At 36.8% G+C, this 22,822-nt stretch overlaps 1 protein-coding gene across 7 annotated transcripts in view; it reads right to left on the minus strand.

The window, feature by feature from the left end:
- Positions 1-22,822, minus strand: part of PAN3 (poly(A) specific ribonuclease subunit PAN3) — a 121,187-nt gene that overhangs the window by 13,272 nt on the left and 85,093 nt on the right. For 2 of the 7 annotated variants that reach the window (XM_065902417.1, XM_065902413.1), the window contains 10 exons: positions 17,990-18,237; positions 16,712-16,768; positions 15,380-15,484; positions 14,518-14,575; positions 11,487-11,648; positions 10,909-11,025; positions 10,720-10,821; positions 7,788-7,953; positions 6,593-6,683; positions 1,970-2,109 (listed from right to left, as the gene is read on the minus strand). In XM_065902417.1, the coding sequence (XP_065758489.1) occupies positions 1,970-2,109; positions 6,593-6,683; positions 7,788-7,953; positions 10,720-10,821; positions 10,909-11,025; positions 11,487-11,648; positions 14,518-14,575; positions 15,380-15,484; positions 16,712-16,768; positions 17,990-18,237 (1,246 nt within the window). Of the gene's footprint in view, positions 1-1,043; positions 1,125-1,969; positions 2,110-6,592; positions 6,684-7,787; positions 7,954-10,719; positions 10,822-10,908; positions 11,026-11,486; positions 11,649-14,517; positions 14,576-15,379; positions 15,485-16,711; positions 16,769-17,989; positions 18,238-22,822 lie in introns of all 7 variants that reach the window. The other 5 variants (XM_065902418.1, XM_065902415.1, XR_010658558.1 and 2 more) reach the window with 4 other exon arrangements.

Consider the following 22,822-nt stretch of genomic DNA (forward strand, 5'->3'; position numbering starts at 1 on the left):
CTACCATCATAACTAAGGCAGAAAAATACTACGTGTCTCAAAGGGCTACCTGTCAGAACACAAAGATTATCGATCATTTAGTATTAGTATTCTGACAGGTCAGTCGTGTCCTAACCATTTCTAACAAAGCAGCTTCTAACTCTACTGTGTTCTGCTTATAATTATACCTATTTTCTCCATAGGACTTATCTCTATCTTACAAACATCTTACTTGCTGATGTGTTCATTAACTCCTCCCCATTATAATAGGGGGAAGCTCCAGAAAATGGGGGATTCTGTTCATCTTATACAAGGTAGCTTCAGCATCTGACACAGAGTTAGGCATTCTTTTGCTGAATAAATGAACGCTTATAAACTCATGTGGACAATCTATGTCTTAGCCATTCATCTGTAATTACTGACATATTTATATCTAACTACTCACACTTTAAGTTATTATAAGCTATGTGACTTTGGCAAGTTATTTTATATCTCCCAGCCTCAGTTTTGACATCTTTAAAATGGGGCTAGTAATGGTACCTAATTTAAAGGGTTATTGGGAGAATTAGGTGAATTATTTCATAGTTCACATCAATCAGCTCAAAAGTACATGATACATAGTTTACTGCTCTGTAAATTTTGATTACTGGTTAGTATGAAAGTATGACTTTTTTGTTTATTCATTTTTTATTAGGAAAATTTCAAACATTTATAGAAGGAGAGAGAAGAGTATGATGAATCTTCATGTACCCATTACCCAGTTTCAATAATTACTAATTTATGGCCAATTTATTACACTTATATCCTTTACTCTCACTTTTATAAAAAGGGAAAATTATAACTTCAGATTACTTAAAACATCCTAGGTGTTGCAAGCTATGGCTAGAAATCACTGCTGTGATAATATATGAAACAAATATTTTTACTTTAGAGAAATCATCTTAGTTGATCGTAAGAGGAACCAGGTAATCACTGGCTCCAGTGCTCTGTCACAAGCAGGACACTTAGGCCAGTGTAACAAAGCACAGGTGGGCAGCCCCATCCTCCGTCCCTCAGTTCCATACCACAGGGCTAGTCCAAAAAGAAACTGGATCATCCAGGGTTACACAGAAAGATCAGAAGGAACAGCTGGAAGCTAAAAGAGACTGAAAAGGATCAATAAGCTCTAATTGCTTCTAGAACATCATAGAAAAAAAATTTCAAAGGAGACTTCCTAGCATCTTTTCTCCTGAATCATTTAAAATAAAAGTTCTAAAAAAAAAAATAATAAAATAAAATAAAAGTTCTGGTTGTCCCCCCTCCAGAATCCCCGATGTCAGACGCATCTTATAGACCATCATGACAGCAGTCCACAGTGGACTGGGCTTTTCTTAAGCCACAGTCATTTCAGGCTTATAATCAAGGATTTCCTGGAGTATAAAGACACTGGGGGAGAAGCACAGGGACCCTGACACACATGCTCTCTGAAACAGGGGTGTGGGCCACACACCACACAACTGGGCTGCAGATGGGGTTATTTATGATAGCTCTTACAAAGATACTGACCATTCTGGAGAGCAGCACTGTCTAATGGACTTTCTGAGATGATGCAAATGTTCCATGTTCACACTGTCCAGTATATGAGCCAGAAGGTACATGCTTCTAAGCTCTTAAGATGTACGTGGTGCAACTGAGGAACTGAATCGTTTCAATTTTATTTAACTGTAATTCATTTAAATTTAAAATGTCTTATGTAGCTCGGAGATACCAATGCAGCTCTAGGGGGTCTACCCTTTGGCCAAATGTTTAAAACACCAATAACTAATTTAAACACACTGGTTTATGACTTTATTTCAAGAAATACATACTTAGCAATAAAAATAAATTAAAAATTGTTTAATTATGTTTTGCCTGATTTTAAATAGTGGAAACTAAAAATCAATAGAATCACTGTTAAAGACTCTCATGAAAAATCTGTCTTATCTCATAAGATCATTACATTAAAACTTACAAAATCAGATTCTTCAGGTCAGAGGAGTAGTTGATTGTCACCAGTTCCATGGCTTTCTGTAAATTCTCTCGCTGAATTCCTGCCAAAGAGTTGCAAGCCAAAGCCAACACAACTTTTCCTAATGATATCAGATCTGCTTGCTGACATGAAAGAATAAATATAACTTTTAATTTTTCTTTCATAGGCACAAATTTAATACACTGACACTATTGCCTGCATGGAAAAAGCATCTTTACAAAGAAGCTGAAGAACTAAGCACAAGGTTCCTAAATATTGGTGCTCATCAGAATTACCTGGGAGCTTCATTAAAAAGACTGAGCAACTCCACTCCAGATTCTCAAGCAGTAGGTCTGGGAACAGGCTCAACCTTTTCAAAGTACCCAGGTAATTCTAATGAAGGTACTCCTAGGGGCTACTTTAAGAAACATTATTCAAAACAATTCATATGCCACCTATAGAACTGCTGATTTATTGTCTTTTTTCCCCCTAAATGTTTATACTTAAATAAAGCTCATATTCTTACTATGGCAGGACATTTGAGGCTGGTTACCAAACAGCTGCTTCACAGTAATCATTACATTCATGACTGGCACTTTCTTCATTTTCCATGATGCACAAAAGTGAGAGTGTATTTGAAAGGGAAGTAATTCCCTTATTCCAAACACAATGTCCACAATACCTGATTTCAGAGCACATTCTCTAGACATCGACAATGCTGCAAACCTCCATGACAGTCCATCTGCCCTTGTTTCCTAGCAGACAGATTTTCACACTATGGTCGATCTCGGAGCTCTGTAACCATCTCATTTCCTACTCATTTTGTTTGTTTCTTTGTTTGAAAGATTTCCCCCTTTGAGGCCTTTCTTTCAAAAGAATGTTTAAAAGACAGCTGACTAATAATAACTCCTAGAAACAGAATGGTCACCTAAGTGGCCCTGCTTGGCAGGTTAACTATCAGTAATCATATATCTCTGAGACAGTGGAACAGTTCAGAGTTCAAGGAAATCATTTTAAGTAATTTCTACGGAAAACTCGCATAAATCTTCACAATTTGAGATCTCATCTGAGTTACTGGATACATGTTTATTTATGGAATAAATAAATATTCCATAGGAGCTTTCAAACCTAGCTTTACAATTAAATTCACCTGAGAAGCTCAAAAAAAAAAAAAAAAAAAAAATCACCCAGTGGCTATCCCTCCATCCTATTTTGGTGTTGTTAGTCTGGGGTAAGATCTACATATTGGTATTTTTCAAAACTTCCTAAGAGATTCAGATATGCAGCCAGGGTTGAGAGCCACTGGTTTTGTAGAAGTTTATAAATGGTGTTATTTGCACAATCAGGTGAGTATTTCAAGGCAATTGCTACTGAAACTTTAGGACTAGAGAGCTATCCTTAACATCCTTCCCAAAGAGTAAAAAATAAAAAGAGATCAAACTCCATGACTAAAATAACCTTAAAAAATTCAAATCTAGCATTGGTGAATCTGATACTCTGAACCTAAGATCCTACAATATAATCAGTGGAAAAATTGATTATTAGACAAACAACTGTGATCGATCAGGAAAAGAGAGGCCAAAGATTCATGTCAGAGAAACTGTGTAAGACTCCGTCAGTGGCCGAGTTTGGAGATCAGGCTGGGAGGGCAGGTGCCATGGGAAGGGGCATGAATGCTGTGGCATCGTCCTTGCTCTCTGGACCCACAGCTGTGACTGAACTCAGGCAGGACTCCTCTCAGTCTCTCTCCGGATCAATAAAACATTCCAAGTTAGATAAAGGAAATCATAAACATGCTGATCGAGAGAAATCAGTACATGGAAAAGCAAACTGTAAAAGTCTACAAGTGCTTCAATTCAGTGTCATCAGCAAAGCAAACTTAATCTTGTTACTGTTTATTAGGTATTTCAGCAGCATGTAGCAACACGCAACATCCCCACCCTCAAACAGCAAAATCTTCAGTTTAGCTCCACCCTGAATCAATGCTATAACTAAATCTCCCGCCTAGAGCATCCCCTATTACAAGACTGGAAAATAGGAAAACAAAAGCACAAAATAGCTGAAGGACTATATGGGTTTAAGAAATAAGTCCATCTGATTCTGAGTACATCTACCACCTTTCTGAAGCTGACTCAAGGTGGGAATACCCACCTCGAAATGAAGTATACACATCACATAACCCTATACACATCACATAACCCAGACTATATCAGAACTGATTTTTTCAAATAAAAGAGGTTAATGAAGTCCTGCTCGATAGAGACACTGTAATGTCATTAAGCACTCAGTAACTCTCCTTTCCTTATTCCCAGCTAAATAGTGTTTCGTTTGTTATTTTTGCTTCTTACCTCCATCTGGCTTTTCCCCCCATTTGTTGAATTCTGGAGGCTTTCCCCCCAACTCATTTTCAGTTTCTTCCTGATTCTTGACTTCTTGATTTTTCTCTGATTCTATCTATGGCTCTACTTATGTCCATTTTACTGAAAGTCAGTCTCTATTCACGTGTCTGAAACAGACTATGAAAAATAGACTACAAGAAACAATACACTCCTTTCTCATGTACCCTCTTCTCTGTAAAATCATAACCCCCCCACTAGGAACTACCATGAATTCTCTCCTTTACCTTACTTATATAAGCTATATGGAAAATCCATATATACACCCACTCCAAAAAAAGAAAGAAAACCTAATACAATCTTTGCCTTTGAAAAATAAAGGGAGGCTGACAATTGGTTGAAAGTAGCCCAAGTTTATGAATGGGAGCAGATCTTAACCTACCATCAGTTGGCCCAAATGCTTACTTTACAGTTGTTTGTTTCAAAACTCTGGAATTGTTTTTTCTTATGAAGTGTGGTCTTTCAAGGTAACTAACTATACAATTCAAAACATAAATAAAGGACATTCGAAAATAAAAAAATGGAAAACACCCCTGCTGTGATACCTACAGAAAAACAAAATCAAACTAGCCTTATCTTTCACTAGTAATTAAAAAGAAAAAGGAGCTATTCAGAATAGAGAGGAATGAAGAGGTACCATGAGGCTGCACATAAACAACATAACACCAGTTCTGTGGACAGAGGGTTTCCTAATAGTTGCAACAGAGGCTGATGGCACTGGTTCTAAATAATGTCTAATTTCTCTTCCAAAGTTTAGTATTATTTTCTTGGATATATAAAGATCACTACCATTTTAACAGTCACTTTCAGGAGCACAAAGATTATGAAGGAAAATTTTCAGAGTCAATTAGTTAGGCACTAAGTATAAGACAGATGATAAGCAGGAAAGTAGCTAAGAAACAACCAACCAGGATAAGAAGGAGGGAGCAAATTCCCCTCTGCAGAAGAAAGCTGCAAGCTAGCGGTGGGGGTTGGGTGAAGATGAGGGGACAGGAGGGTGGCCAGATTCTTCCACATAGAGCCCACTAGATGGCGCTACCAACCAGAACAGCTTGGCAGCTCCTGGGGGCAAGTGGGCCCGAGCAGAGGTGAAGGAAGCTGTGAAGAGGCTGCAAACAACTGAACACGACTAGTGGCTCTAAGTCTGGGGACTATGCTGCCCACTGTCCAGCAGCAAAGGAAGAGGTTTAAGCATGAACTAACCGGAATATCACACACTACTGACACTCTAATTCTCATCCAGGCCTTTCCTTTTTGTTCTGAATTTGTCTCAATTTTAATAAAGCAAACTAAAATCTTTCAAAGATTTAAAGAAAAGAAAAAGAAATAAGAAGGGCAGTGGGAAGGTAAGGTATTCTCCCTGTTTCTCCATGTAAATAAGAGATTTTGCCTTACATCAAATCTCCCTAAGTTAATAAATGTTCAGAATCACCAAAAACTCCTTACATAAAAACAAACAAACACTGTCTTAAAATGACAACTGCACATCCTCCAAAAAATATGAATACAAACAGAATGACATGAGATACTGACTTTAAATAGCTGTATCACTTGTACAGAGTAAAAAGGCAAAAGCAACCACACTGAAAGCTCTTGCAGAGGTGGATTCTTACCTATACCTTGCATTAATCGAGAAATAAGAATGAAATAGCTAAGAACACAATGGAACCTCAGCCCACAATATTACGATAAAGTCAGACTATAACCAAATTCTAATAATGTACAAGAAGTGAGTGATAGGTTTTGATTAAGGAAAAGAAAAAGAATCCTTTAGAAAACAGCTATACAACACCTTTCCTTTAAAAGTAAAAGTTTTGGATTGACAGAGGGACAACCATAAAAGTAAAAACAACAGGTGTGATTTTAACATACTAAAAAGTGAAAACTAAGTAAAATGTCATTTACTGTATTTCATTCAGCTAATTAATGTTCTAATCTATGCTGAGGATGAATTTCCTAGTCATATAAATGCATTTTCATTTGAACAACTAGTCTCTTGACACTGCCACTAATTCTGTATTTACAACTTCTAAGGGCGCTACACTGAACACACCATAGTGGTTAAGAAATGCACATTCCACGTCTGCATAGAGACCACCCCCAGAATAAACTGAGATCTACATTTAAAATTCTGAAATGGTTTTAAAATTAAAAAAAAAAAAAATTATCTTGAAAAAAAAAATTCAAGCCTTAAGTTATTAAGTAAATATCCATGTTAATTCTTACTCACCTGGTATTGAGCCATTAATGCCAATGGATTATTATTCTGACTGTTATCAAATGTTAAAACATCAAAAACTCCAACACAATTTACTCGCAACCTTTAAAGATCAGAAAATTTAGAGAGAATAATTAAAATGAGACTTTTGAAAACTTACATCCTAGTGGAAACTGAACATTTCTGATGATACTGGGAGGGATCTCAGCATCCTGGCCAGGTCTTCCGCCTGCCCTACCCCCATGTAACCCCTGCCAGTCACCACGTTGGAGGTAAGGTCACAGACTTCACAGGCCTCTGGCTGTGAAAGCCGGGAATGGACAAAGCCAAGACCACAACCTGTGCTTTCTGACTGCCAGATCACTGCTTCTTCTCCCCAAACCTCGCTGCTTCTCTACTAGTTACGCATGAAAAGAGAACCAGTTAGCTTCTTAACAGGTGACGAAGATGTGCCAGGCACATTCAAAGCATTTTACATGTATTAATTCATTTGGTCCTCTGAATAATCTTATGAGGCAGGTACCTTACAAATATGGAAAATGGCGATAACAACAGCATCTGTCTCCCAGACTGCTGAACACACACGTAACCTGCTCTTAGTTAAGTAACAAGCAGAGCCAGGAAATGAATCCAGGTAACCTGGTACTAAGACCTTGAGCTCCTCATGCTTTGTTGCCCAAGACAATTCTCAAAATTTCAGCAACTCAAATCAAACACTGGTGAAGTCAAGGTATCTGTAAGATCACTTGTTCTCAAAGCATGAAACCCAATCAGCAGCAACAGTATCAATCGCCCCTTGTTAGAAATGCAAACTCGTAGGACTCGCCCCAGACTCCATGAATGGGAACTCTGGGGGTGTAGCCCAACAGGCTGCGCTGACTAAGCCTCTCCAGATCATGGGGACTCATGTCAAAATCTGAGACTGATAGTTGTACATACAAAACTTGTACTGACACTGGTTGATATACCCCCAACCCTAACCATACATACCTCCCAAACCCCTATAAGATCTTGGTTAATAACAAGGCATTTTATTGCAAACTCAGCATGTTAAAAAAAAAAACTTACAAATGAACTCAAAGTCACAGCAGTTCTTCTGGATGGAATATATGAAAAGGTAGAATTAAAACAAATTGTCATGCTATGTTTACTAAGCTGTCATAGGTTAGATGATCGATAAAGCAGCCAGAGTTCAAAATGCCAGTACCTTGTTTTGCCAGTTATCAGAATCTTTGTTGGGTCCATAACGCGACATGCCAAACCTGCGGTATGAATGGTACGCAGTGCAGAACTCAGCTGGACAATATATGCCCAAATAAGAGATTCTGGCAACAATCCAGCATGCTGTCTGGGCAACGGTCCATCATGTTGACCTACAAACACAAATTAAAAAAAAAAAATTGCACCTTCATATAACTAACTAAAAGACTAAAACATGCAGATCAAAAAGAATTTAAGAAACAAACCCAAATTTTCTTACGTATGATATTACATCTCAGTATTATACTGCCAGCAGTAGCAGAGCTCTCACTGAGCTTCTCTTTTCTGTGACCACTATAATTATTGCACAGCAAACAAAAATTATTAAAATAAGAACTTCTACTTAATTGTTAACCAAGTTCTGATTAAAAACAGGAACTGAAGGGACTATTTTTCTTAAACAGTGGTTAAACCTTGTTTCTCTTACTGCTCAGGTGTGTGGGAACTATTCTTTCCGTGGCTTGAGGGAAACAAAAGTCTCCACCAACATCTCTGTGGAGTGTTTTCTGATTGTCCTTATGCTGCCCAGCCTCTTCTATCACAACCACATCCAATTAACAGAAAATATAAATGTAAAACACTGAACGTCACTTATGCCACTTGTGGCATAAAACATAAAATAAATCCAGTCTACCATGAAAAGTAATCCTTTTGATTCTATCAACCTTGTAAGTGCTTCCTGATATAATTTTCTGGGTCACTGTTAACCAAGAGAAAAGGGGCCTCATAAATTTAATATCGATTTTATAATTATTTCAGGGAACATGACCTTATAAATCCAAGTGTTCAAATGGTTGTAAACAAACCTTTACTGAATCAGTTACAAAAGTAACACAGTTAAATGGTTAACTGTGGAGCTAATAAACAGCTAGTAGTACTTATGGCTTGAGACAAAACTTCCAAGGAAGAACAAATACAAAATTCAAAAACTGCTATCCCTCAAATTTAGACAGAACTGAAGATAATACCATCTGGAACACCAGGTTAAATGACCCAAAAAGTAGACATATATGACAACCAGGAAGCAGTCAAATAAAGCTATTTTAAGTGTGGTAATAGGGAAAAAATATTTGTAGCAAATACATTGCATACTTTGTGCCAGATTCTGTCTAGTTACTTTACCCACATTATGTCATTTTAAACCTTTTACCACAATCCCTATAAGGTATGCTATTATTATTACCACTCTCTTATTACTATCTCTTACAACCTGCCATTTTTTATTTTGTTTTAAATTAACAAATTAAATAGTATAAGAAAGCATTATACTTCCATCTATGTCTCTACAAGTTTATGCAAACATTGGCTCTTTATTCCTTCATTTTCAATATACATACTGGGAAAACAGAGAGATTATAATTGCTATAAATTAAAGTATATATGGTACATTTAGAGGAGTTAATACCACCAAAAAATACTTTCAAACACTAGAAAATGAACTGATTCCTAAGAAAATGTAAACATACCAAATAATCAAACACCAAAAGCAGAATTAAGATTAAAAAAAAAAAAAAAAACCCTAAAAAGGAGTGCTATAAATCAGTGGTTCTTAACAGGGGTCAACTTCGCCACCTCAGGGACATGACAGTGTCTCAAGATACTTTTGGTGTCACAACAGGAGGAGGGGGTTGCTACTGGTTATCTAGTGGGTACACAGAGGGGATGCTGCTAAACACCCAGCAAGGCAGAGAATGGTCCTACAAAAATAACTAATTCAGCCCCAATGTCAACAGTGCTGAGGCTGAGAAACCCAGCTATAAATTAAAGCCAACAGTCATTTCACAGCTGTTGCTACTAAAATAAACGAACAACTACAGCTATATCTCTCTATAGGAAAAGTTATACCACATCCCTTTCAACAAAATCATGTGTGTGCTACTGATGACATGGCAAAAGGAAAAAAATGACCACACTCTGAGACCAGATTTTTAATGTGAAACAGCCATGTAACCACAGCTTGCTTCTTTCAACTGTCAGAAAGCAAAGTTAGGAGCCAACAGAAATAATATATTTTATCTATGATGCCAGGCAGACTCCAGCCTTCTCTCACCTTGCTTTCTCTCAGGATACACTCAGGAAAATCTTTAACAAATTAAAAACCTCAACATAAAGGGTAACACTTTTCTGCCCCCAAATAAGAAAATGATACATACATTTTCCTTCCCCCAAAACAAACTAATTAATAGACATTGCAAAATGAATTAACTCTGAAATGATTTACCCTTCAATAAGCATTTGTTAGAATGTAATTACATTTTAGTTCTTTGCAATATATGAACAATACAACAATTTTTTAAATACTAAATGAAGAAAATATTTCCCATTTAAGTAAAAGTTACCTGAAAATTTTTTGAAGACTAGTTCCTTTAGTAACACAGAATCTTACCTTAAAGCAAAATATTTGTTCAAGGAAACAATTATATAAATAACAGAGAGTCACACTGGACTATGCAAAAGAGACAAAACAAACCAAAACAAGAAAGAAATGTCAAGAGACTTGTAATGATGATGCTTTGGGTGGTGAAGTTACAGGAATTATTTTTCAACTTAATGAATTTCCCAAACCATTTTACTCAGAAAGCATAACATTTTTTAAAGAAAAAACAAGAGGAAAAAAACCTTTATCATATTCTCAGCTACTTAAATTTCAGATATTTACATGAGTCTTTCATAACCCATCTTCATCTCCATCTACAGATAATATGTTATTTCCTAACTTGTTACATATTGATTCCATCTCTTTAAAGTATTTCTTTTAAAAATGCAGTATGGTCTTTAAACTGAATAGGGCTAAACATACAAGTACTTTAAAACACAAAACTACTCTTTCACAGAGCAAAGGCTCTGTCAAACCCAGCTTTCTCGCGTCATTGCCTTACCCCACTTTCTCTTTGTGAAATAGGCATCCGCGTTGGGGTCATTGAAGTGTCTGCTCATCATGGTCTCTCCTCCAGCATGGAAATCATATGCAAACACAAGAGCTTGAAATAAAACACAAACGCTCATTATTGCAACCTGGCTTCCAACAATGAAGCCCACCAGCAGAGAGACAATTATAAGTCACTCACAAGGCTCTGAGAAAGCTTTAGTGGTAAATACTTCACGCAAGGTTACAATATTTGAATGCTGAATTTTTTTCCACATATCAACCAATACCATGCACTTTGTGTTAACAAGACGAAAACCTGAAAGAGAGAACATTTTCTGCTTAACTGGAAATGACATCTCCCCCTTACTTCCCCAGAAATGTGTCAAAAGAGCCATATTATACATCCCTTGTTGTTGTTTAGTTGCTAAGTCGTGTCCAGCTCTTTTGGGACCCCATGGACTACAGCCAATCAGGTTTCTCTGTCCACTGGATTCTCCCAGCAAGAATGCTGGAGTGGGTTGCCATTTCCTTCTCCAGAGGATCTTTCCAACCCAAGGATAAAACCCAAGTCTCCTGCACTGACAGGCAGATTCTTTACCAAGGAGCCACCTGGGAAGCCCAATATATCCCTTAATGAGATACTAATTTCCAAATGAAACAATAAATGTATTTATTATCCTTTAAATTCATGTTAATTAAATAAACTCATTCAGGAATATATGAATAATCTCAGCCTCAATAATATGCTCCTAAAAGAGGATAAATTATGTTCCTTACCATGTATCCTCCGAAGGCAATAAGGCAGATCATCTTTGCTATTTACAGCTTTGTAGCAGGACGTAATATATCCAAAATTACTTGATTTCTGTATCCGGTTGGGTGGTGGCAGTGGTTCTAGAGGGAACAGGCTATGGTAGCTGTCAACTTCTGAAGGGACTGCTAGAGTAATTCATAAGAAGATGACTTTAGCTTGCAGACATTCATAAATCTCTCAGATCTCAAAGAAATAAAGAAAGCAAATCCACAAACGGCTGATATCAAATATTCTGTATTCTAGAAGAGTGTCAACATTCATAGTGTGTCCATTCTATAGGGCACACCAGTCTCACAATCAATAAAAATAGACATTTTAACACAACAAAAGAACTAGACTTCATGAACTTTAAAATATTTGTTTGGTAACAGCACAACTCTTATTTCTCAGTTCTTAGAAACAATTTGGATTATCACTTATAAATATTAAGCTTTCCAATGGTATCTTATTTGTCTTTCCCTAATCATCAATGATGTTCAACATTTCTTCATAATTTTTGGCTGTATAAATTTCCACTTTCTTGCAATGCCTATTCCTATTTTTGGCCACTTCTCAGTTTTGTTTTTAAGGTCTTACTAATCTGTGGCTTTAATTTTCTTTTCTTTGTCAAACATGTAAACATCTAAGCTTTTTCTCTACTATAGATATCTTTGAAGAGTCAACAAACTTTGCCTCCAGTATAGGAAATCTTTCCCTATTGAAACATTAAATTTATGAGTTTTAAAGCTTTGTATTATCATTTAGAGATATTACACACTTTGTTTTAGACATCTAAATTCTTAATCTATCTGGAGTCAGTTTTTGCATGTGGTTTGAGATGATACAACTGTAAGAATGCAACCTTCTATCATGAAGAAAACCATCTTCCCCGCGCTTTCCTGTCCCCACCGATGAGCCACTGTGTCACCTCTCCCTAGCCTGCTCCAGCAGTCAGGATGTCCAGCCCATTGCCATTACCGCACCACTGCAGGGACCACAGACTCAAGCCAAGCCTGCCCTCCCCACACACCAGAACCCTAATCACAATCTTCAGAGTGTTGCAGGGAGTCTTCGACCTTCACTTTCTGATAAATTCTATCATATACTACAAAAAGCTCTGTTATGTGCAATATAATTTAAAAATAAATAAAGACCAAGCCGTGATTAGAAGTAGAAAGTGAAAGTGGAGTCACTCAGTCGTGTCAGACTCTTTGCGACTCCATGGACTGTAGCCTACCAGGCTTCTCTGTCCATGGGATTTTCCAGGCAAGAGTACTGGAGTGGGTTGCCATTTCCTTCTCCAGGGGATCTTCCCGACCCAGGGATTGAACTCCGGTCTCCCACACTGTAAGCAGACGCTTTACCCTCTGAGCCACCGAACTCGCAGGTAATCTCCCAACCTTCCAGGGAGGGGAGAGAAGCTGAAGACTGAGTTAACTGCCAAGAGCCAGAGATGTAACCAACATGCCTCGACAACAAAACATCCATAAAGACTCCTCAGCAGCGGGATTCAGAGAGCTCACAGTTGGTGGGCCTGACGTGGCACTGAGAGGGTAGCACGCTGGGGAGGGCAAGGAGGTCCCCCACCCCCACACCCTGCCCGACACGTCTCTTGCATTTGGCTGTCCCCTGAGTTGTGCCCTTTATAGTAAGCCAGTAATAGTTCATATAGTGTCTTCCCGAGTTCTGTGAGTCATCCCAGCTTATTACCAAACCTGAGGGCATCCAGCAGAAACCCCCAAATTTGTAGTTGCCCAGACAGAAGTCTGAGTAGCCTAGGTACCCCATTTCAGCTGACATCTGATGCAGGAGTGGTCTTACGGGATTGAATCCTTCCTTAACAATTAAACTGTTAGACATGAAGCAAGTGTTAGTACTGTGAGTAAAAATAATTCATGTGCTTTGACTAAAATTGTACTAAATCTACAGATTAGTTTACAAAAATTGATAATCATTATGTCTTCCTATTCATGAATATAGTATTTCACTCTATATATTTGCCCTATTTAACATTTCTTAGTAAATCTCCCTCACTGAGATGTTACGTATCTTGTATTTATTTCTAGGTACTGATACTCTGAAACTACTGTAAATAGCATCTTCAGTTTATTTATTTTTTATTTTTTACCCTGGCTAGGGCCTCAAAGACAATACTTGATAATAAGGAAAATTCTAACACGAACATTTCAAAGGCCATGACAGAAAAGTTTCCTGACCAACTAAAGTGGAAAAGATCAGTCTTGAAACATAATAGCCAGACATACTCCTTTGAATTCTTTAGCAGTCGAGAAGATACACACTTGACTGTGCTGAGTCCTTGATTACAGTCAGGTATTTTGAGATTACTGCTACAGTAGATGTATTCCTGCTGTATTATTTATAAAGTTTTGCTAAATAAAACCACATTTAATCTTGCCTTTACAGAATAAGCTAAGGAAAGAGATTTTAATGCACTCTGAGAAACACTACAATTCAGCCAAAAAAAATATAGGTTTAAACCCTGATTTGGTCAGACAATTACTAGCCACTGGTCTTAGAGGCAAGTTACTTAACCTGCCTGTTACCTTCAGTTTCCTCACAAGTGAAACAGAGGTGATAATATTAGCAAGTACACCACAGGAGCTTTGCAAAGAAAAAACTTACACACAGAAAGCCTTAGTACACAGGCATGCCACAGTCTCCATGTTAATAATAATAACAACAATCACCTCCCACTCCTACTTAAGTACCTATACTTTGTCAGGTTTCAAAAGATAATAACATTCTAGTGCACAGTGAGACAAATCACAGTGGAAATTCTAAAACTGCCTATTTTTTAGATAAACTACAATCTTGTCACATGTAGAATTATTTGAAAAACACTAGATGACCAATGGCATCTTGGAATTCTTAACTAGATTTCAAACAAATATATTCATTAAACAGTAATTAGCTGGCTTAAGGCATAAAAACCATGGAACTACATAAGGATTATACTCTCCTTTAAAAGGAAGGATCAATCAACTTGCATTTTACCTGGCATATCCGCTTGATCAATTTGAGCCATTGTTATTAAATGTCTGTTTATCAGCTCCTAAGAAAAGAAAATAAGTTTATTTATATCTAAACACAGCTTCTGAAATATGGACTTTTTATTGTAACTGAATAGCATAACCATTAATAGTTTTGGCATGTGCACTTGTCAATACTGATATCATGAAATGACATTTCCAATACTGGTAAGATGTCTAAATTACAGTCCCAGTTAGGCCTGCCCATAACTCTAGTTGGTTTCAAGTAGCAGTGTCAAGTAGCAGTGTTACAACTCAGAGCCTACCGTTAGCTCTGTGGTCAATAATTCACTCCACAAACAATATTCTGGGGGTGCAACTTACTTCTGTGAAATAAAACCATTTCTGAGGATCTAAGAGTAAAATAAAATCCTACATATCAAGTAATACCTGTTTAACAACAACAAAATTACATTATTTTATAAAACCTACTTTGTAGAAAATTTTGAGCTTTCTTAAAATGAGGTTCGTTTCTAGGCCAAATTACTTATTAGCTAACAACTACAGATATTAGCAAAAATATGTTTAGAGATCAGAAACCATTTAAATTATTTTATATACTTCAGAGGCTTTTCAATGCACAGGACGTGAGGTGCAAAACTGTGGTCCATTTAAATAGCTATTCTATGTTTTGTATTACCTGCAATTGTCTTGAAAAACACGTTTCCTTAAATAAATATATCAATTAGAACTCATAAATTCTATCTGCTTCAGTACAGCATATCTAATTAAATAATACAATTTGAAAGGAACTCTGTTGTTTCTCCAGTTCTTTGCTAAAGAACTACAGACACCAAGTGTTTCCACTCTGAACCCTGAAAGCGCACCTGGCGCAGTTCATCAGCCATGAAGAAGGAAGGTGCGTTCGCTTTCGGCTGCATATAAGCAACGTGAGGCGCAGTTGGAGGGTAGATGTGGTAATTGGGAAATACCTAAAAGACAGGGAAGGGGAAAACAGAATGATCAATTTTTCTCAACTGATAAGCTTTATCATTACTGTGATAAAGTTCTAATCTTTAAGTGACAGTGATAAATTGATAGTTTTAATCTTTATATGACAGTGAATTAAAGGCCTCAGAGAATAGCTGTTATCAGCATACTTTCTAAATGAATTCATTTTTAAAATCTTTATTGGAATAATCAATTTTTTAAACTCTAATAACAAAGGAGTCATTTCTTCAGATATGGTAAGATTTCACCTCCAATGAGAGGCACAAGTAGTTTTTTGGAAGTATTTTTTAAAGGCAATTGGAAGAGAGGAAGAAAGTAGATACTGAAAGTGCTTGGGAACAGTCAGAGCATGGAGTAACTCTGCCCTGGCCGCCCAAAGAACTGCCCTCTGGAAGGGTCTCCTGCAGCCAAACTGAACAAAGAGTTATCTAGATGCTTGTTAACACCTCAGACTAGAACAGCAAAGAGGACCAGCATCCTCTGGGTCAACAGTGGAGGTGAACAGAAGGATGCGACAGAGTATGTACCTTCCAATCAAACTACAACAAAGCCACTAAACTCTGCTGCCAGCCTCGTGCCTTTGATCCTTCCAACTGGGCTTTTCCCACCACCCTGCTTTCTTCCCCTCTTCCTCTGCCTCTCCTTCCCTCCACTGGTCCACAGCACAAAATCAAAGTACACCCTAAAATATCTTCTATTTTATTCCTTCATATTTAAAGCTGCAACAAACCCTTTTTTTCTCTTTTAAAAATGAATTCAGCTGATTTCCGCTGCCCTCAGATGACTGTTCTGCTTTGGATCTCAAGCAGGAAGTGGTTTTGCAATACTTGAAAGGTTTCCTTTAACTACACCTGCAAGGAGAACAGTGCCTCCTTTCCCTGGCCATGGTTTCCTTACATCAGGTAGTACAGTTGGGCTGAACTACCTCAGGTTTACCAGGAGTGTATTTTTTTTTTTTTCAGGAGTGTATTTTTAAGAGCTATTTGAACGGTAAAATCATTGTGAAAATGTGCCATGTATAATATCCACAGAAACAGCTGAGGCATTTTTTTGATACAATAATCTCTTTATAGGTTAAACTTAACTTTTTTCCACAAATGTGATAAAATAAAAATATAAGTAATTATGAAATATAATAACCCCCTCCCCAAAAGCAAAACATTGATGGAATTCTTACTTGAAAGAACCAAGGAAAGTCTCTACTCTACCTCAATTATTTGACCTTCTGCTCGGCAAGCTGTTCTGTGATAATTTTTGAAAGATCTCTGACCAAAAACAAAAACAGAACAAAAAACTATTAGCTGCTTAATTACTTTTTAGAAAGCATTTCACATGATTCACAAGTATTTCCATAAATGTTTTCACATTTATTTCTCAGACGGTGGTCACTTACAGTTGGGGGATCAGTCTCAGAGACACTAAGATTCAAGAGTCACAACACGAAGGCAGAACTAGGACTCTTAAAAGAGGAAAAATGAAAATCTGTTCTCTTTCCACTCAAACTGTCTTTCAGTAAAATATGAAATGTAATCAACCAAAATAAATCATTAATTTACGGGATCAAAATCTGATTGCTTACTAAAATCCAAAGACACTTTTCATATAAGTCTATCAGCTATGATTTTGTCCAGTTTACAGTGTAGACCAGCTTTCATATTTTAATGGAATCTGGCATTCTTACTCATGAGAACTTCATCTACTACTACTTTTCTATAGGCAAATAATTTCTGAACATGGACAAAATTACAAAACTGAAAAGGTACACCTTATGGAACATGACCGTCCCTCTCTGCCCCTCCCCTCTTCTCCCTGCAGTCCTTTGGTGGCCCCTTCCCTACCTCTCAGCAGGGCTCCCTGAACTCCTCCTTCCTGACCAGTGACCCACATTACAGCCCTCCTATTACCATGTGCTCCATCATCCTGAGTTCCAGCTGTTAAATCACTGCCTCACCTGGCAAGTACTGACCATCAGTTTGCTTTCAGTCACTACTGTTAAGAAACAATCGACTTCTCTAACTTCTCACCAGAGGTGAGTCTACCTACACTTATTAACAAGGGTCAGCAAATGGCAATCCCAGCTGGCACAAGTACTAGGGGACCCCTAAAGCAAGACGTGCTATAAAGTATTAAGAGTGTGAATATAATCTAAATATAACCAGATTTGTCCAAAACTAGAGTTATTATTGGGATTCCCTGGGGCTTAGATGGTAAAGAATCTGCCTACAACGCAGGAGACCTGGGTTCAATACCTGGGTCAGGAAGATCCCCTGGAGAAAGGAATGGCAACCCAAGAGTTTTTATTACTGTAGAAACAGATTACTTTGAAGAAGTAAGAAGAGATTAGAATTATCATCTGAGTTAGAAATGAGTTACCTTTCCACATCACAGTAAAAAGATACAAGAGGGGGTAACCTCCTCATCTCTCTCATCAATAAGGAACTGCTATAAGGGCCCTCTTTTTTCTCTCTTGTTTAAAGCAGACATACCATTCCACTCAAAGGTGCTGGAGTCGTGTCTGTATAGAAGTACGTCGTTCCACCGACGGTTTCCTTTTGGATCACTTGACCAGAAGATGGTGTCTGAGAAACAGGATTATTTCCAGGCGTAGAGGCACTAGAAGGCACCATGTAATTTGCTGGATTTGGAGTGTGGCTTCTTCTTCTGGGGGCGGGAGAAGTATGTGGAGTGATCTTGGGGGAGTGAAGTGGGGAGGATCCAGCAGACAGTGACATTCCTAAAGTAGATGGAAGAGCAAAAACTGGGTTTAGAGAAAAAAATCTGAAAACTAAAATACTTGTTTGCAAATACTTGTTTGGAAGAAAACATTTTTAGCAAAATTCTTTAAGTGCAAAGAAAAAGACAATTTTATCTTGTCCTAGAGAAAGCTCTGATTAAAGCAAATGTAAAGAATTTCTTTTTTTCAAAAACAGTCAATTCCAAATAAATTAGGAAATTTACTGTAAGAATAAGTCTCCTCCAAATCAAGGTTTACATGAGAAACAATAAAAATTATTAATAAATGAATTTAATTGAAAAATTATAAATAACTGTGACTATAAAATTATGCCTTTTATTAAAGTCTTTTATAAAAGGCAAAATTCCTTTTCTTGTAAAGAAGCATTTACAACTGTGGTTATTAACAATACAATCACCACATTTCCTAAAATGATTTACTATCCAAAAAATCAAGCTAAATACTTAATGAGATTTATTAGATTTCTTTGGGCCAAATACATTTAACAGAATGGCTTGAAAAAGCAAAAGAAAACTTAGTCCTAGTTGAAATACATGGCAGCTTAAATACTGTATTTTTTTAAATAAAGAAGTATATTGTTTTGATGCCCTTTGTCTTTAAATAAGCATATACTATAGTAGACAAATAAAATTTCTGCAGATGCATACTTAGGCCAACTGGTATTACTCTGTTCTTGCAAGTTTTACCTAAACACGAGTAAGAAAGCAATGTATGTAGAGCATCCTCTATCATGAATCTACGGTGAAGAAAGGGGAAGGACAACTGTCTTCACCCTTGAGGAGACTCCAGGCTAGCTGAGGAAGCAAGACCAGATCACATGGGGAAGACACAAAATGACTCACAGAAACACTCAAAATATAAACCAATGTACTGCAAACTACATGCATAAATGCAGATGGAATCCAAATTAAGTAAAACCAGGTAGAGTTCATCAAAGGCTTAATGGAGGTGATCAGTTCTGAGCAGACTGAAAATAGTTTCTAGAGCTACAGTTACACTTTTGGGGGGAAAAAAAGTTTATCCAGAAACGATCTTTTGGCTATTTGGGGAATGATTAAAAACCTTCTTCACCTTCAGGATAATAGGCCAACTCACAATTCAAGAAAAAAGTTACCAAAATGCCTCTGGTCACAAAAATATGATTCATTAAGCAGGAGTATGAATTTCAAATACTAAGAATTCACAAAACATCAACACTGTTCTTTGAAAAGATGTAGGTAAACAAAAATAAGGTGAGAACTAAGATAATACTTATCTTTACTCTAGATAGCCCTCTGTACTTTTCTATAGAGTCCTGACACAATTATGTCATCTGATTTTCTGAGCAACTAGGTGAGGTAGGTCAGGCCACAAGCACCACAGGAGAGATCAAAATTTAGATATGGGGGTTTTTTACCTGACCAAGGACAAATGTATGTAGCCAATAGCGAAGTCAGGCTTCAAACCCAAGTCTCCACACTTTCAACTTAACGCATTCTGCTGTTAACACAATGTCTACTGGACTGACATTAAAACTGGTTAAGACTTTCCAAATATGTCTTAACATCTAAAACTCTTAAAAATATATTTATAAGGAAACCAAGCTATTAAGATATAGGCTTAATTAAAAAAAAGACCAAAACTGTCCCAGAGTGTTGCATTTTCTTCTAACTCTGTATATTATACATTTAACTGTAGGTTAGTACATACTGTAAAAATTAGGAGGATTATTTTCAAAGGATAACTACTCCTCAATTATCGAGTATGAAACGCATCTAGATAGTTTTCCTAAAGCTAATCTCTAAGCCTTTCCTAGATTATAAAGCTGGCCAAGTCACTAAAGAGTAAATTTGTTTACTACCTTTGAATTAAATAAACTGCAACAAATATAGCTACCAATTCTTTAGCACTTTCCATGTGTCAGGTGCTAAACAAAGTACTTCACAAACACCAGCCTATTTAATCCTCATAAAGACCCTGTGAGGTAGGTATATCATAGTCACCCCACAGAGGAAGAAACTAACTTAATAACTTTAAAAAATTTATTGTAAAGGCAAATATAGATTATTAAGCAAAAGAATTAAGATTCAACCTCAGGTCTATCTGATTCCAAAGCCTGTACTCTTAACCAATACCCAATACAGGTGCCCAACCCCGAAGTCTTATATAGGGGTATAAGTGAAACATAGAATCTCTCTTTAAGGCTAAACACATGGAAAAAAGATTACCATAAACAAACTAGTAGAATTTACCAGATGTAAGTAACAAGACTTCTCTTAATTTTGTGACTTTCCACTACAAAGTTTCAGTACTGAAATCTGAGTTCATGTATCTGAGCAGAGGCTGACTGGAATTATTTAAACACATACAAAACACAACATGCACAATAGTAACAAGTATCACAGCCCATAAGCAGAACAAGATAACTAAATTGTATGGGAAGCTAGAAAAGAAATTTAACTTCTAAACTACAGAAACATCAAATCTAGTCACAAAGGGCAAAGCTTTGTGGTACCAAAGTGTTTTACCAACATGGTACAGAATTAAGCAAAATATGCATATTATCTGCTTAGTGAGAGTTTTTCTGTCTGGTTTCATGAAGACAATAACCACAACACAATACTAACTACTCACATACAATACCATGAAAGAAAGTGAAGTCGCTCAGATGTGTCTGACTCTTTGAGGCCCCATGGACTGCGGCCTGCCAGGCTCCTCCATCCATGGGATTTTCCATGCAAGAGTACTGGAGTGGGTTGCTATTTCCTTCTCCAATACAACACTATAGATGGCACAAAGCAGCAGAACATTACCACAGAAATGAGCAGTTAAAAACAGAGGTGAAACGAACAGATTTCATTTCATCTCTCTCACATGTAAATGTTCCTTTGTTCCATCTTTCCTTATATGGTGGGGTGGAGGCAGGGTGCTACTTGTGGCTATTACAACAGTCTGCTAATAATTAGCACTCAGTCACTGGAATACTTAGGCAAATACAGCAAAAGAGTGAGGATACCATGAGAGACAATCTGGAAGAATGAAAATCTTGATTTAAAACAATAAGCTAATTAAAAAATCTTTCATTTGTGTATTTATTTTCTGCATTACTTTTGTAATTCACTCCTAAAATGATATTTTTGGTGACATTATATATAATAATTATACTATAATTTCTTATTAAGTGAATATACAAACTTAGATATTTACGTCATGTTATGATAAGCTAACTGCTTTAGAACATTTGAAAAAAATCCTTCTTAGAAGTACCGAATTCAAATAAAAGTAAGGAACAAGACAGAAATGCTCACTGGATGAATTAACTAGAGCAATTAACAAAATAAAGGGAGATATAAAAAGTTCAAGCATAACTTATGAAGGTAAAAGTATCAGTGTTTCCGGAGGACATTATTCTATACCTGAAAATTCCAAGAAAACAAACAAAAAAGACTCTTGTAAATAATGACAGAATGCATTAAGTAAATGGCTCCAATATTAATATATACCAAATGAATATTTGGTTTTAAATACAAACATCCATTTAAGATAATGCTAAAATAAGTATCTTTCCTCAACCACAACCAAAATTATGAACACAGAATTATGAGATAAAATATAATATCCACATTTTAAAACACAACTGAAGTAGACAGAATAAAAACAGTAACTCCAAGAGCGAGAAATTAAGGCAAAATTATGAATTAGAGATTGTATCATGGAAACTCTGGAAAATCAGATCCTAGGCCAGATACAGACTCTACAAGTTGAGGCTTTAATGTTCACAATGGCATATGAAACATGGCCTTGAGCACATAAAATGTGGAGAACGAAATTCAAATTCCAGTGTAAAGCTAGGAGTCTGGAAAAGCTGTACCATCAGTCCTGCTGGAGCAGAAAACTTCTACCTACCCGCCCACAGAGGCAAAAGGTAGTCTTGTCTGAGGAGAAGGCTGGGGTGGTGTCAAGAGAAATGAAAACCCAATCCCTGTACCCTACACTGGGGCAGGAGAGAAAATCCCCAGGAGATTCCATGTTGGGGATCCTGGTGAGGGATAAGTATAAAACTTAAATTGCACTGGCAATGGATACCTGGATAAAGCAAACACCAACTATTTAAAAAAACACTTCTACAACACGAAACACACAGAGATCGATCTCTCTCTAGAAAATAGCTCCATGTGAAGGAACTCCAAGAATCATGTGTGTACAATACTTGATCAACGCACTGAGAATAAGAACCCACAGAACAATGAATCCCAGATAACAGAAACCTATAAAGGAGATTTTTTTAAATCTACAGCTAAAATGACTAAGGTCATGAAAAAAGTGACAAACATCTCACTCACAGACACACACACATACCCCTGGTATTTGTTCCTAAACAGAACAAACTAGACTCTATAAGAGCAAAAAACATAACCATTAAAATTAAAGGGAGAAAAAATAGTGCTCGCTTTGGCAGCACATATACTAAAATTAAAGGGAGAAAAAAAAATTTAAGAGGGATTAAATAGAAAAGTAGACATAATAAAAGACAAGAAAAGTAAACCAGATAAGAATCTAGAAATAAAGGTTAGAAAATATAGAA

The sequence above is a fragment of the Muntiacus reevesi genome, chromosome 11, assembly GCF_963930625.1.
Source record: "Muntiacus reevesi chromosome 11, mMunRee1.1, whole genome shotgun sequence".
NCBI classification, from domain to species: Eukaryota; Metazoa; Chordata; class Mammalia; order Artiodactyla; family Cervidae; genus Muntiacus; species Muntiacus reevesi.